Source organism: Brachycentrus maculatus, unplaced genomic scaffold, assembly GCF_059751285.1.
Source record: "Brachycentrus maculatus isolate JH-2025_06_01 unplaced genomic scaffold, ASM5975128v1 h1tg000320l, whole genome shotgun sequence".
NCBI lineage: Eukaryota > Metazoa > Arthropoda > Insecta > Trichoptera > Brachycentridae > Brachycentrus > Brachycentrus maculatus.
In genome coordinates this window covers 185216-201187 of record NW_028281069.1, presented here as the reverse complement: position 1 = coordinate 201187, position 15972 = coordinate 185216, and the positions used below count along the sequence as shown (strand labels likewise).

Here is a 15972-nt window from a genome sequence, read left to right as displayed (position 1 = left end):
AAAGATGTTTTACAGCTAAATACAAAGAGATTAAGCAGTTCCTCACCCCTGTTTCATAGCCTTTTCATGTTTTTTCCCACTTTCTTGGCCAGTATTGGTCACCATTCAATGATCAGTTTTTGCAGCATGCTCACAATATCCCTCAATGATGCATGTGCCATTTTAGTTATAATTATTGATTAACCAAACATATAAATAAGTAAATATATAAAATTATATATAAAGTGTATATTCATTATCTGGGATGGAAAGGTGGCTACTATCACTAGTTTCCCGGTTAGTAATTTGTTCATTTAACAGCCATAAAAATACATTGATGATTCTTTATACATTGACCTTTCTACTAGAGTTACAAATCAACAATTCCAATTTTTTTTATAATTATTATTTATTTGTGTATTTCCTGATAAAATCAGTTGTCAATTTTATTATTTATATTTTTATAAACATTATCAATAAAACAACTTAGAGTTGCAATAAAATATTGATGTAAATAGTTTCTAAGCAAATTGAAAATTCAGCATACATGAACAAACAATTGACGCAGAATCCCCGTGCGCTAACTATCTAATATATCAGGGTTTAAAATGCCAACTCGGCCGAGTTTGAATGCGTAGCCACCGTAGGTTGCAAACAGTGCGTTACTTTTGCCGTTCCTAAGAATAATAGATTAAGTACAATGTCGCTCTACCTAGGAGTATGTACATAATATGCCATTGTAATACGCGCGAGTTTCTACGCAGTCAGGTCCCGCAAGACCGTGACGATGGTTCTCTGGTGGATTTCGGCCCATTCCAGATTGTTGGCGACACTCTCCAGAGCTTGCTTCACGCTGAGACTGGACTCCTGCAGGAGGTCCTTGTTGTCCTCTGTCCAGCGAATAAGCTGGAAAAAGATTCATTCCTTAGTATCTAATAACAGTATGTGACAAATACAGTCAACAGTCCGCCTGCTCCTGAGGAGTTTTACGTGGTTTCCTCCCAGCAATGAGCAAATGCTGAGAAGTTCTTGATTGGCCCACACTAGATTATCCCTCCTGTTCCCAACACAGATTCAAATAAAAACATATTTAATTAGCTAGAAGAAACAAAAATCCACTAAATGATCTATAAACATTGTACATAATAAGCAAGGTAAATAATAAATGCAATTCCCATCTAAAAAAAGAAAAGTATGTGACAAATAGACCATCGAAAAGTTGTGGTACCGTGGTTAGTGTTGTGGACTGTCGAGTCAGAGTTTCTGGGTTCGAACAGACTCTACCACAATTTGATACCTATTTTATACCTAATGAGCCACTTAGGCTGACAGAAATAATATGAATCTGAAGTATTTTTGTACATTATAAAAACACAAATATTTCGATTGGATTGTATTCATTTAAATAAAATTTAATTGTCCGCCTCTGTAATGTAATATACTGGAGGTCCCGGGTTCCATCCCGGGAAGGGGGGGGTTAAATAAATATAAGTGATTTTTTCACTCTAATATTTATTCAATATTACCCTGGACTGGTACCTGAAGCGGAGGGCTGATCACCTTTCCTTCATGTGGTCATGATCAAGATAACACTGCGATAACACTATGTTTATATGATGCAGTGCCCTATGCACCATTGGGTGCAGTTGAGGGTTTGAAGTGAAGAAGAAGAAGTATTTATTTATTTGTGTTTATTAAATGATTAAACTTCACAATGACCCACGACAAAAAAGATTATCACATTATCGTAATATATCCTAAAATAAATTGTTTAAAAGTATTATATAAAATTATATATTTGTTTAGTGGCAGAAGAAAACAAACTAACCTCCTTTTGCTCATGGCGCGATGTAATTTGGGCTGCAATAGTATTCACATAGCGTCCCAGAACATTCAAATGGTTCTCGTGGCTAGAATTGAAAATTTAATCAAGGTTAGCGTGTACTATCCGAATAGCTTGAAATACTTTATTTTCACTTTGTTTTACACTTCAATTTCACTTTCAACATGAGTACGGTAGAACGGGGCTACTTGAACTTTGATGTGTTACTTGAGCCCAGTACAAAAAAATATTTAAATCTGTATTTGGTCTACAACAATGAACATATCGACATGATTCATTGTTTCCCTGACATGTTGTCACGATACGTTTATTGTAGACCAAATACAGATCTAAATATTTTTTTTGTACTGGGCTCACATAACACATCAAAGTTCAAGTAGTCCCGTTCTACGGTATATATTTTGAGTGTGTCCATATAGTTCACAAATCTGGATTATCTCCAATTAGGTGTTATTTTTTACATTATTTTTGACATCTCAACATAGATGAAGAATAATATGGGAGTCTGGGCATTTATAGGGTTTACAACCGTCATGGGGTGGTTTAAGTGATCACTACACGTGTAACATATGTAGATCATATTCCATTTTGTCGGTAGTGATTTGGTCAGATCAAATATACTGATGCATTTGTATTTATTTTCTAATCTGAGTAGTATTTGGGCAGTCTTGTATCGACTTGATGATGACCATTTTGTGAAATGTTGAGTGGTTAATTACAAAGTATGACAGCGTGAACTTACTAATTGGCAATGTCTTTGATCCTGGAGTACAGGAAATCCCTCGCCACGTAATATCCCAGAGATCCATAGCCGACAGAGCTGAACGCCGAGTGGGAGTCTTGCTTCCTGATCTCGCTGTCTTTGGTGATGGACTCCTCCAGTAGCCTGACAAAGAAAACATGCAATTTACGACAATACAATCAAACTGGGGAGATACTTGGGAGATAGATGATGTCTTACTTAAGTTTTAATCTCTCCGTCAATACCACCCAAACTGTGGGGTTATAAAATACCAGGTCAGATAGAGTTTGGCCTCACATTTGGGGCGTAGTGATTATTTTAAATAGATAATATTTATTATCTGCAAGGCATATGTTTCAAATGTTTATATTCAATCTAAAAATTTAGTTTAAAATAAAGAAATTGTAGAAAAAACTCACTTTGCGGGGTACAACCTTTTCATTATCACATTTCGGACGGGAAAGGTATTTCTCCCCGTTTGGTCGATGGATGTTTAAGGACGGGAAGGGTATTTTAACTTTCTGCGCCGGCCTTATTTCAAAGTCAAAAAAGAAGGAATCATCCAATGTTTTTATATCAATATTATATGCCAATTTCTTTGTTAAGGTCTTAATCATATGTAATTAATTATGAAATCCTGTCGCTAGTGGTCAGCAGGCGTAAAAAAATACCCGTCGAAAATGAGTTAATATTTAACTTTTTGAAAGGTTGACATAACTGAGTTGTCTTGTGAAAATATTTATTAAAAAATGCAGTATGATCAACAATACAAAAAAAAGACTGGTAAGGCCTTGGTTTATTTCTGTATTTCATTTTAAATGCACACTGTAAATACCGTAGATTCGATGTATCCATTAATACATGACGGAGTGCATTAGAGGTACAAGGTTGTATGGGCGACAACCAATCGGATGAAGCAATCTGGTCACAGAGCTGATGAAGACATCAGTGGCAGCTGCCTACGAAGCAGTGCAAGATTGTTCCAGACGGATTAAACTTGCCCGCAACAAGCCATAACTGGGACCAGACGTAATCGCTATTCTCATCCTAAAGACATGTTGAATTCTCAAGCGATGGTACTTTCTAAAAAGTGGACTCCCAAATGTCCTTCCATCTCTTGCTAGCTCATTTACTACTCAATTACGTCACGACCGGTGCCGCGGCGTAGTTAGGTAGACGCTCGACTGCGAAAATGGTGTTGCGGGTTAGATTCCTGCCAATTGCAAAATGACTTCTGGATGTCTGGGTGTTTGTGATGTATTTTTCACATTAACCTTCCATATCCTTACTATCCTACCTGCAGACAAGCCTCTTATTATATTATTACAAGGGTTATTCTTTTTTTTTAAATAGGAAGGTGGCAATGATAGAATTTAAAATGCCTTTAAAAACTTGTAAGCCTTTCATCTCCCATTCTTCTTACAATCTATGCCAAATTCTGTTGTTTTCTCTATCCTATCTGACCAAGCCCTGAACCTTGGAACGGATCTGAGTATTTCTTACTCTGTCTCTTAGAATATTGCTTAGATCTTACAAGACTTAAGACATCAAAGAAGGCAATGGTACGCATGTGAGGAGAATGGAACCATCCAGACTCCCCCACATTGCACTGCACCCCAAGGTAGACCACCACAGTGATTAGACAGCTGAGAATCAACATTGTAGGAGGCTAATCCCTCTTTAAAAGAGCTTCTCAAGCAGAAGAAGAAGAAGAACAGATCTTAGTATCTTTGTCTGTGAAAAACTAAAAATAATTGACTTAAATTGCCATAATTGATGTTGGCAAGAGTGTCTTACTTGGCAAGAAGCCACGTCTCCTTGGCGCAGCCGAGGGCGCTCAGGATGGTGCCCTTCTCGCTGGCCACATTGGCCTTCACGTATCTCTGCCACAAGAAGTCCCATTCCTTCTCTCCGCCCTTGGACATCCCCTTGCAGTACACTATGTTGCGGAGGTCGTTCTGTATCCTGAACAAAACAGACAAAATCACTGTGAGGCTCTATTGAAAAACTCACTCCATTTACAGCCAAGATAAGTGATATTTTCAAAGTGCTGTAGATTTAAAAAATTGTTTGTTAAAATTTGGAGGTAAATATAAATAAAACACTTATTTTTTACCACTTTAGCATTATATTTTAACGACTTGTTTCAGAAGCTACAGATGCTTCCATCTGCAGTTTCGAATACCAACTTTGAGAGTTTATATTCAAACCATGAATGATGACTTTGAGAGTTTATATTCAAACCATGAAAATGATGGAAGCATCTGTAGCATCCGAAACTAGTCATTAAAATATATTACTCAATTGGTAAAAAACATGTGTTTTTTTTTTTAATAATCTAATTGTGTCTGATCCGAAGTGAATTTCAAAACAATAAATACACGCACCCAATGGTGCATAGAGTACTGCATCGTATAGAAGCAGTGATATTTTGATCGTTGAATACACGAAGGAAAGGTGATCAGCCTTGCGCTTCAGGTACCAGTCCAGGAAGATATTAAATAAATATAAGAGTGAAAAATCACTAATATTTATTTTGACCCTCTCGGGGATCCAACCCGGGACCTCCAGCATGCTAACCATAACACTATGGAGGCTGACCCCTTAATTACACGTACCTATAAAATTAACAACAATATAACTCCTCGTAATACTTACGGATTGTCAGCATCCGGATTGTCCTTGGCCATCCACTGCTGGAAGAGATCTTGGGCATTCTCCTCACAGTCCGCCACTCCCATCTTGCAAGACCAGGAACTGATGAGAATCTAAACAAATAACATATCAAGTTAATTCAGATACATCATTTTGCTTCAAATCAAATTGTGAATTCTTTATAAAAAGCCTAACAAGAGTTGAGTCTTTCATTGAACATATAAATGTATAACGCCAATGGTTCTATTAAAAATAATTAAATGTTAGAAACATCTTAACCTATTGTTTGCGGGAAACGCTTAACACGTTACACGCCATGGGGACTAGTGACCTCACCTGAGTTGGATCACAGCATCTATAAAGTTCTTATATAAATGGGTGGGTATACTAATTGGCGTCGGGTTTGATGAAAAAACTGCCCTACAACAATGCGTAAATCAGTTTCCGCAAACTTTTTCTATTCAAGGTACACCTACCAAATCAAAAAATTTCAGAGGTGCATATTTACCATTTTATGGTAACATATTCAACATATCATGTTTAATGCGAAATGTGAGCCTATATAACTGAGCACGGGCAATCAAAATTTGGAGTGTTAATTTCACAAAACTAGACTTTTTTCCGCGGCACACCAACTAATCACCACAATACAGCAGTGTGCCGCAGCACACTCAAAGCGGAACAATGGTGTAAATGACCATAGAGTGGAAGCTACACTATGCGACATGATGCCATATTAAGAAGCCGTCAGTAAGTCACCTGGTGCTTGACGGCGTCCAGCTTGCCGGGAGTGGCTACGAGCTTGGTGTGCAGGCCGCCCAGGCGCAGGAAGTGGGGCTCCAGCAGGCGGCGCATGTAGCCGCGCAGGGCCCCGTACTGTGGCAGGCGCTGCAGCAGCGTGTTCACACGGCTAAGACTGGACAGGGCCGCCTTCCAAGGCAGGTACTGTTCCTCCTTGCTCAGGTACTCTAACAGGCTGGGAAATTAATCAATTCTTAGCCTGAGTGTGTTAACCTTTCCGGGAGTATAGATGTTAATGAACGTCGGTGTGAATTTTCCTCAAAGGAGTGTATGGACATTAACCTGTCCGGGAGTATGGCCGTACATGTACGGCCATACCAAACTTTTCTCAAAGGAGTATGGACGTACATGTACGGCCGATACAAAATATGATTTATGACACGATTTATATCAAAACATGTTAAAAACATGATTTATCGATATTTCGATAATTTTGATATAAACCATGTTTACTGGTGTAAACATCTTTGTTTATTCAAGAAAATATGTTGCTTATAGCATAGACTATAATATAAAATTGTAAAAGTAAAAAAAAAACAAAAACAAATTCACTCCTCAGATACAGTTTTGTCCGGAAAAACTCACACCCGGACAGGTTAATGATCGCCGAAGTCCATCCGTCAGTTGGTATGATGTAACTTGTATAGCAATGGCATCTATGGATATTTGTATGTAATTTTGTCATTAAATAAATCCTAGAGATGGTAAGTTTTATTTTATTTTTAAATAATTTCTATATTCAAAAAAATGTATATCATGGATACCTTGGAGAGACGAAATGCTCCGGTCAGTCCCCACCTTTAGAGCTTCTGTGGTGAATTTCCGCAAATACCCCAAAGTCAGTTCCTTTATGTCTTCCAAGTTACAGATTGCAGGTATCTCTAGCACTGACCTGATGGCTTGCTTGTAGTGCAGCTTGCGGGCGGAGGCGAGGGCCATGGAGTCGGTGATGAGCTGGAACCTGGTGAGGGCCGGTATCTCGCTATGGTTGGCAGCCATCAGGGCTTGCTTCAGCAGTCCCCAATTGCGCTCGTCATAATTCACCCTGTACACACCTGCACAATTCATATTTAAAAATTCATTACAATGATTAAAAAAACACTTGTTTTTATACCACTTGGGTTTTATTAAAGACTACTAGTTTTGGAAGCTAAACTTCTATCGTCAGGTCTGAATAATAACTAAAATATAAAATTGTTCTATAAATAAGGAGAGGGGTAAGTTAGGTGGAGGGGGTTAGTCAAAGGGCGGAGTTTGAAAAAAAAGGAAAAATGGAAAGCGAAGGTGAAGAATTTTGAAACAATATATTATTTAATAAATTATTATTAGAATTTAGGTTTTTTTGGATTTCTAAATTTCCTAAATTTTCTAGAATGTTGCAGAGGAAAGAGCAAGTAACAGAACGTACCCGCCATGTCGATGTTGAAGAGCAGCCAGCTGTCCTTGTCGGGCATGTCCTGCAGCGTGAGGGAGGGCTCCGCGGGCAGCCAGGAGGAGGGCACCTGCCCGGGCGGCGGGGCGCCGGCCGCCCAGTAGCTCAGCGGCACCCACCACAGCGGCTGGGCCGACTTCTTGCTCTTCCCCATCTGCTCGCGGTACTGGCGCTGGAAACAAAACGCAAAACTAACTATCATGCTGCTTCACAGAGAGAATAGAATTCCACATTCTCATTCATTCATTTATTCATCTTAACCTTATAGTGAGTTGCTATGTCGGGGTCGACACTTATAGTTTTGGCGACATGTTGCCGTGTTTCGTGATCACGCTAGGTGGTCACGTTTTTAATATAATGAGGAAATGCCAGAATGAAATTAAAGAATGTTGTACTCACAGTTAGTCCTTTTATTTATATAAGTGTGATTACATTGGAATCAGATAATTACAAAATACTTAATACTCTATATATAAATAAAAGAAGCAAAATGAAAGTCGCAATAAAAACGTCCAATGATTCCAACAAACTAGGTAGCTCTCGGCGCCTTTGCAATCGGCCTGCCTCGGCATTGGTTTCGCTCGGAAATCTCTGTTCCCATTCGTCTCGTTACGCGTCCGTCAGCGCTGCCAACTCGACGGTGTAGCTACGTCTCCTACAACTTCTTCCACATTCATGCATCTCCTCATGGGTATGTACGAGGTGATAACATTATTCTGGTTTATTGAACTGCGACTCTGGCATTTTTAACCTACCCCTCCCGGTGATATGTATTTAACCCTTAGAGTGCCAACCGTCGATAGATCGACTCTCTATTAATGCGTATAAAGTGCGGAGCGTCGGAATACCGACTATTGCGCAGTTTTAAATAAAAACAGTTACATAGCAATTAAATAAATACAGTTATAGTAAAAAATATGTTTCATTTGAGTAGTTTGATATTTCCCTTACACATAACAGAGAGAATTACAAAAATTCATCTACATTTGAGGAAAATAATTAAGATCTCTGCACACTTAGTTAAACAAACAAAATATGTGAAAATAAGCTCGGCACTATAAGGGTTAATACTCAACTTTCAAAATGAGAATATCAATATTAAATATAAAATATAATAGATACGGGCTGAGAATTTTTTTATTCCTCCGTAATATAATCATGTATTACACGAAAGAATTATATTATAATATAAAGTTATTCATTTGCAGCGATGGAAATAAATAATTTGTGCAAAAATTGGAGATAAATATCACCAATACACAAATGTTTCTCAGTGTATGCGTGCGTGGCGTGCTTTGTGTATACGTGCATGTTGTAGCGGGTTTACTGCACTGGTAGTGCGCAGATTGTCTTACGCTGCGGTCGTGTCGCTACGCTAGCTATTGCGGATACTTTCGATGTATTTTTTTCTCATTTTCAGATACTTTCCAGAGCTAACATTACAAAATTGTTACATTACAACTTCAACTATGGTGAATAAAAGCAACATTTAGGAATATTCACATTTTTACCGTTTTTAAACCACACTTTCATATGGTGTACTAAATACATGGGCATTCTGAAAAGTTTCCGACCTCAACATGAAGATGGCACTCGTTGTCAAAAGTTTAAAAACATGTCGTTGTCATGTTTTAAAAGGTACTCATCGAAATTTTCACCACTTTGATTGCACAGTTATTTTTTGGCAGTCGTTTGAGTGAGTCGCCGTGAGCGTTTTTTCAAAAATGGAAAAAATTGCGCATCGAACAGTCATTAAATATTTGTTTTTGAAAGGCAACACGTCTATTCAAATTAAAGACGAGTTAGACGCTGTGTACGGAGACTCTTTTCCATCATTTACCACTGTAAAATTTTGGGCAGCAGTATTTAAACGTGGACGTACCAGCTAAATGATGATGAACGTTTGAAAAAGCCAAAAACTGCAACCACTGACCATAAAATCGCTCAAGTTTATCAAACGGTGTTGGAAACCCGTCAGATTAAGGTTAAAAATATAGCAGAGTCTATGAAGATGTCAAAAAAACGTGTTTGTTGCATACTTAATCAAGATTTAGGGATGGGAATGCTGTCCGCGCGGTGGCTGCCGCGTTTGCTCACTCCGGATCAAAAACACGTCCGAATGAATGTTTGTACCGCTCTGTTGACGCAATTTAGGCGCAACGGGTCAGACTTTTTGGCACCAAATAATAACCGTAGATGAAATTGGATACACCATGCTACTCCAAAAACAAAAATACAGTTTAAACAGTGAACTGCGAAGGGGAAATCGGCCCCAAAAAAGTAAAAACTCTTCCTCCGGCTGGGAAAGTGATGGCAACTGTTTTCTGGGATAGTTAAGGAGTTATTTTCATAGATTACCTACAAAAATGATAAAAACTATTACAGGAGCATACTACGCATCATTACTCGATAAGTTAATTACAGAAGTTACGGAAAAATGGCCACATTTTCAGAAGAAAAAAATTATGATTCATCAAGAAAATGCGCCTTCTCACACCTTGCTTGCTATGGCAAAAATTCACAAATTACGGTTTGAATTACTTGACCACCCCTGCTTACTCACCAGATCTAGCCCTGAGCGACTTTTCTTTGTTCTCTAAGCTAAAAATTACGCTCGGAGGACAGAGATTTTCATCGAATAAGGAGGCCATCACCTTCAAAAATGACTATTTTGCAGGGACAGACGCCAACGTCAAGTTATTTGGACGGGTTGAAGAGATGTGAGCATCGCTGGGAGAAGTGTATATATGTAAAAGGTGTTTATGTAGAAAAAAAAAATTTGATGAAAAAAACACTTGGATCATTGTTAGGTCGGAAACTTTTCAGACAACCTTCGTACACATCATTAGCACCGTAAGGGAAAGGCTAACACCAGTTCCTGCAGATCTTCTCTACTGTCGGCAAGAAGCACAGCATCGTCAGCATACAAAACAATATAAAATATTTCATAGATGCCGGTGCGGGGCAGATAAGCAGAGATAAAGGCATAGTAACCTGCGCTACGAGTGCCGTGTTCTTGTCATAGTCCCTGGTGACGGTGATGAGTGGGTAGCCGGTCTGCTTGGTCCAGCTGTCCATGATTTGCTTGACGGTGTAGTCCTTGGACAGCGCCCCAGCCTTGTGCGCTGATTCCGTGAGAGACTGCCACAGGTCGTCCTGTGCCGCGTTTTTATACTTGTACTTCTTCAGGTAGCTGAGAGGGACAAAAAAAACATATACATTTACACTTTTTTGGAGAGGCACAGCGAATCTAAAACTATAAGTTTGCCATATATATAAATGTTGAGAAATTGTATTATGTTGTACTTAAAAATGCAACTATATTAGATAAATAAAAAAATATATAATACGTAAAAAAATCTTAATAAATTAAGACTCTAAGGAGTCAATATCGCAATATCCCTCTTAAAAACAGGCCACAAAAACTACACCAAGCAAAAAAAAATTAGATTTTCTACTAAATTACCATAATCGTTTAAAAAATATTTAGTTACATTTTTCTAGCATTTATGGACAGATTTTTCAGATATCGCTCACTCCTTTCAAGAATGTCATAAATCAAAAATCCCCAATTTTCAGTTGTGCATGTTTTCGGAATGCTCAGAAAATGTACTATATCCCAGCAAAAGAGGCATATTTTTAACTTAATATTTACCCGCTACAGGGTAGAAAGTGTTGTTTTTGCATTTTGAAGAAAAGGTATTGTTTAATTATTTTTTATACATATTAAATATTTTTCAAATGGAGAAAAAACATTCAGGTTTTACCTAAAAAGATCCATTGCACAGTAAAAAGTTCAGTAAGTGGCTTGATATTTATTTTTAATACAATGTATTATATTTTTAAACTTTTTTTAAAAATGTTCTACTGAAAAATCAAGTTTTTTGATTTATGACGTTCTTGAAAGGAGTGAGCGATATGTTAAAATTCATTTGATACATATCATTAAATATACTGATAAGAGAATATGTATGCTTACTTGCTAACTCCGTCCCGGAACACCTTCTCTCCGAGAAACAGGTTCATCATTCGAATGATGGCAGATCCCTTCTTGTAGGAGATGGCATCGAATATCTGGGCTATTTCACTCGGTTCACCAATGGGTACAGACACCTGAAATCAATATCCCACATCAATAGATGGCCTTAACCTACCCGGACCTAAAAGGTGAATTTGAAATCCCTATAAAATAATGTTTCACATGACAACTTGATAATCATTCAAGCAGTTTGATTAATATTTTTCGTAATCTTTATCATTATACTTTGTCATTTTTTGTTTTTAAAATATTCAAAATGTATGATCTTCAATTTGTTTCTACAGAATCCACCGAATGGTGAATGTTATGCAGTGTGAAAATTGATTGTTTTGAATATTGAAAGCATTAACTTTGTAGATCATATTGATATATTATTCTGAGAAATAAAAAGACTTTGTTTTTGAAATGTGAGCGGATCAAAAAACAAAGTCTTTTTATTTCTCAAAACAATATAAAAATTTATTAACTTGCCAATTTCAAGCCCTGTGTATGGCTAGATCTCTATCTATCCGAAGCCCTGTGAATGGCCAGATCTCCATCTTTCTGAAGCCTTATGAATTGCTGGAATTCCACATTCCCGAAACCCTGTGAATGGCCAGAATTCTCTCTCTCTGTGGTCTCGATCTTGTGAATTGGTCTGCAGCAAAAATAGCATCACTTTTGCAATTCCGGTCCCGAAGCCCTGTGAATGGCCATAATCCCACGTTCCCGAAACCCTGTGACTGGCCAGAATTCCACGTTTCCGAAACCTTGTGAATAGCCACATCCAAATTTTCTTCAAACAAAAAGATGCTTCATCTCAATTGAGACATCTCATACACCTAAACAGGTTAATTCTTATTAATGTAAACCCAGTACATATTACTGACAAAATAATAATAACCAAAGAAGTGTTTTTTTTCTTCAATAATTGAACGGAACATAGCGACATTATCCTCAATATGTACTTCTTTGGGAGCTAATTTTATACATACAACAAGGTTCCTCCATACACTTACGGAATGAGAGCTGATATAGAAGTTGCACTTACGGGATGGGAGCTGTCCAGGGCGTCCAGTTTGAAGACATCCACCAGATTGTCAGCGGACTCCTCTTGCAGCACGTTCCAGTCAGGGTGCACGTGGTCCAATCCCAGGGTGGCCATGTACGTGGCGAAGCCCTCGTTCAACCACAGGTCAGTCCACCACTCCATAGTCACCAGATTGCCGAACCACTGATGGGCCAACTCATGAGCAATGACCTGGAGAATACAGCCAAATGAAACAGGACTGCAGAACTAAGTTCGGCTACTATGAAAAATTATCTGCCTTAGCGCTACGGCGGGAATTTTAGATCAAACAATGAACACTTTTATATTAATTTCGAGTATAAGATGCATCTGAATTTTGGAGGTAATTTTTTAAGAAAAAAGTGCATTATTTGTAAAATAAAGTATAAAAGTTTTCATAAAAATTAAAAATATATCTTTTGACACCCCTGAGAATATCTTTTGATTCCTAACATACTAGTCACTTGAGTTGAACAGACCTGTATGTGCTCTAAATGATGATCTTTATAAAAAAAAAATTATAAAAAAAGACAAAATTGTTTGTTTTTATTAATTAAAAAAAATTCTTCAATTTTATACTATTAATGTGAGCCTAATTCAGCAAAATTGTGTTAGAGTGGGTTCGAACCCGGAAACTCTGATTTAAGAGTCCGCGACACTAGCCACGGGACCACAACCCAACACAATTTTGAACAATATGGATTGTTATGCGGTTTTAAATGCCTAATTTATTTGATACATAGCCAAATTCCTTTAATAAATAATACTATACGTGCATATAATACGTAATAAGAATACAGATATTTCTCAATAATACAGGACACAATCCGACACTGTTTTTCGGCTAGCGCTAAAATGACTCACCGATGCCACTCTGGCCTTGCTGGTGGTGGAAGACGTCTTCTCGGAGTACAGCAGGGCCGTCTCCCTGTAGGTGATGATGCCCCAGTTCTCCATGGCTCCGGCGCTGAAGTCGGGAATGGCCACCATGTCCTGCTTGGGCAGCGGGTACGGCACATCAAAGTACTCCTCGAAGTATGACAGCACTTTGGGGCCCACCTCTGAAGCATAGCCAGTCTGGAATAATGATGGATTGATAATATATTGATAATATAGAAGACCCTTAAGAATTTCCTGGAGAGACCACATCACGAATGAGGAAGTTCTCGGAGGAGATCGAAGGAGGAAGGCACCTGCTCAGGACCTTGTCCGAAAGGCGTGCAAGATGGATCGGCCATGTAATACGTCAAGAAGGTCTCTTGCATGCCATAATGGAGGGTATGACCGAGGGGACAAACTCTAGGGGACGCCCACGCCGAGAGTACCTGGAGGACCTGTTGGTGGACGTGCGCTGCTCATCATATGCAGATTTCAAAAGATCCGCACAAGACAGGGAAGAATGGAAGAGAAGAACAGAGGAAATTGCTGCAAACCAATCCCAGGATTGAAACCAGAGAGAGAGAGAGAGGTAATATATATTTCATTGATTGATCTGGCGGTCACTTCGGGGTAAAATCTATCCATTTTTAATGAATAAGCTTTACTTATTTTTTTTAAATTAAACACTTGAATATACGACTTTCATGAGTTTTATTTATATATACGGCTAGTTTCGAAAACTTACAGATGTTTTCATCTTCTGGTAAAAATTAAAACTATCGAACACAAAATATATTTAGGGGTATATAAAGGTTAATAAATATAGGGAAGAGGAGGGGGTTAAGGAACAAGATTTTTTGTAAAAGGAAACATTGATAATAATGGTGACGTATTTTGAAACAGTGTATCATTAATTAACGTTTTATCTAAATTAAATTTTTTATGTATTTCTAAATTTTCTAAATTATTCATGACTTGACCTTGATTTCATTCCACAAAGTTAATGCCGATTCAATAAATAATATAAATTTTGCTTGATAAATATCACTATTTCTTAACACACTTCGAACGGGAAAGGTATTTCTACCCACTGGGTCGATTGATGCCTAAGAACGAGAAGGGTCCTTTTTAAATGAAAAAAAAATCATGTAAAAAGAACCCACTCCCCAGAGAAAGTCGGACTTCAATTATTTTACTCCCAGAAAGTTGATTCCTCGCAATGCCTTTTCACAATCCTTTTTCTGTTATTATCACTCAAGGGATGGTTATAAAAACAATCTACCCACTTGAACCAGCAGGCATTAATTCTGTGCAGATCATAGCGACTAGAGTAGTCCAATTGTAATTCATTATTGCGTTAAATACGCTTTAGCTTGTAAAAGTTTAATAACAAAGTGTTAAACCCACATCAAGTGTGTATTAAAAAAACGCACACATTTTAATTAATTGTATGTCATCTGAACGGGATAAAAAGAGACTAGCTGATAAAAAATTGATAACCTTTCAGCATACTGACCATATGAACAAAGTTTATTTTATATACATATTTAAAGCAACAATTTGCCAAAAGTCGTCAGTCGGAAGATGCCGCGATCGCGACAACTCTGTCAAGAGTGAGAAGAAGAAGTTGATGTCTTTGACCTTTCTGGGAGTACGATAATTAATGTCCAATTTTCTCAGGAGAGTGGGTTTTTTTTACATGGAAAAAAAACTTACTAAATCCAATCATAGATGGCTGTTGTGAGTCCAGTCATAGAACGTCATGAGATTGATCATATCGCTCACTCCTTTCAAGAACGTCATAAATCAAAAAACTTGATTTTTCAGGAGAACGTTTTTAAAGTTTAAAAATATAATACAATGTATTAAAAATAAATATCAAGCCACTTATTGATCTTTTTACTGTGCAACAGACATTTTTAGGTAAAACCTGAAGGTTTTTTCTCCATTTGAAAAATATTAAGTTTATAAAAAAAAAATATTAAACAATACCTTTTCTTAAAAATGCAAAAACAACACTTTCTGCCCTGTAGTGGGTAAATATTCAGTTAAAAATATGCCGCTTTTGCTGGGATATAGTACATTTTTTGGGCATTCCGAAAACATGCACAACTCAAAATTAACGATTTTTGATATATGACGTTCTTGAAAGGAGTGAGCGATATATGTATGACTTCCATAATTTGAGTTGTGTGGTTGTCAATCATGGTTAGAATGATGAATGTTACACGTGAGTAAATTAACGCGTGGCTATGATATGTAATGGTCAGCATGCTCGGCTACCGTACTGGAGGTCCCAGGTTCGATTCCCAGCGGGGGGTCAAATAAATATGACTGATTTTTTTTTCACTCTAATATTGATTCAATATTACCCTGGACTAGTACCTGAAGCGGAGGGCTGATCCTTTCTTTCATGTGTTAATGATCAAGATAACACTGCGTTTATATGATGCAGTGCCCCATTGTGGTGTGGATAAGGGTTCGAAGAAAAGAAGAAGAAATTTGGGAGCCATATTTGACCCACAGAATGTGTTAAGGATTCAACTATCATTAT

General features: G+C 37.7%; 1 protein-coding gene across 3 annotated transcripts in view; it reads right to left on the bottom strand.

Moving 5' to 3' along the window:
- Positions 1-369: 369 nt before the first annotated feature.
- Positions 370-15972, bottom strand: part of LOC148304422 (aminopeptidase N-like) — a 44508-nt gene continuing 28905 nt past the window's right edge. For all 3 annotated transcript variants that reach the window (XM_088268336.1, XM_088268338.1, XM_088268337.1), the window contains exons 6-17: positions 13404-13616; positions 12522-12731; positions 11432-11565; positions 10447-10645; positions 7429-7624; positions 6913-7075; positions 5979-6195; positions 5223-5332; positions 4362-4529; positions 2565-2708; positions 1808-1889; positions 370-885 (exon numbers count right to left, since the gene is read on the bottom strand). In XM_088268336.1, the coding sequence (XP_088124462.1) occupies positions 736-885; positions 1808-1889; positions 2565-2708; positions 4362-4529; positions 5223-5332; positions 5979-6195; positions 6913-7075; positions 7429-7624; positions 10447-10645; positions 11432-11565; positions 12522-12731; positions 13404-13616 (1986 nt within the window). In that variant the 3' untranslated portion in view covers positions 370-735. The remainder of the gene's footprint in view (positions 886-1807; positions 1890-2564; positions 2709-4361; positions 4530-5222; positions 5333-5978; positions 6196-6912; positions 7076-7428; positions 7625-10446; positions 10646-11431; positions 11566-12521; positions 12732-13403; positions 13617-15972) is intronic.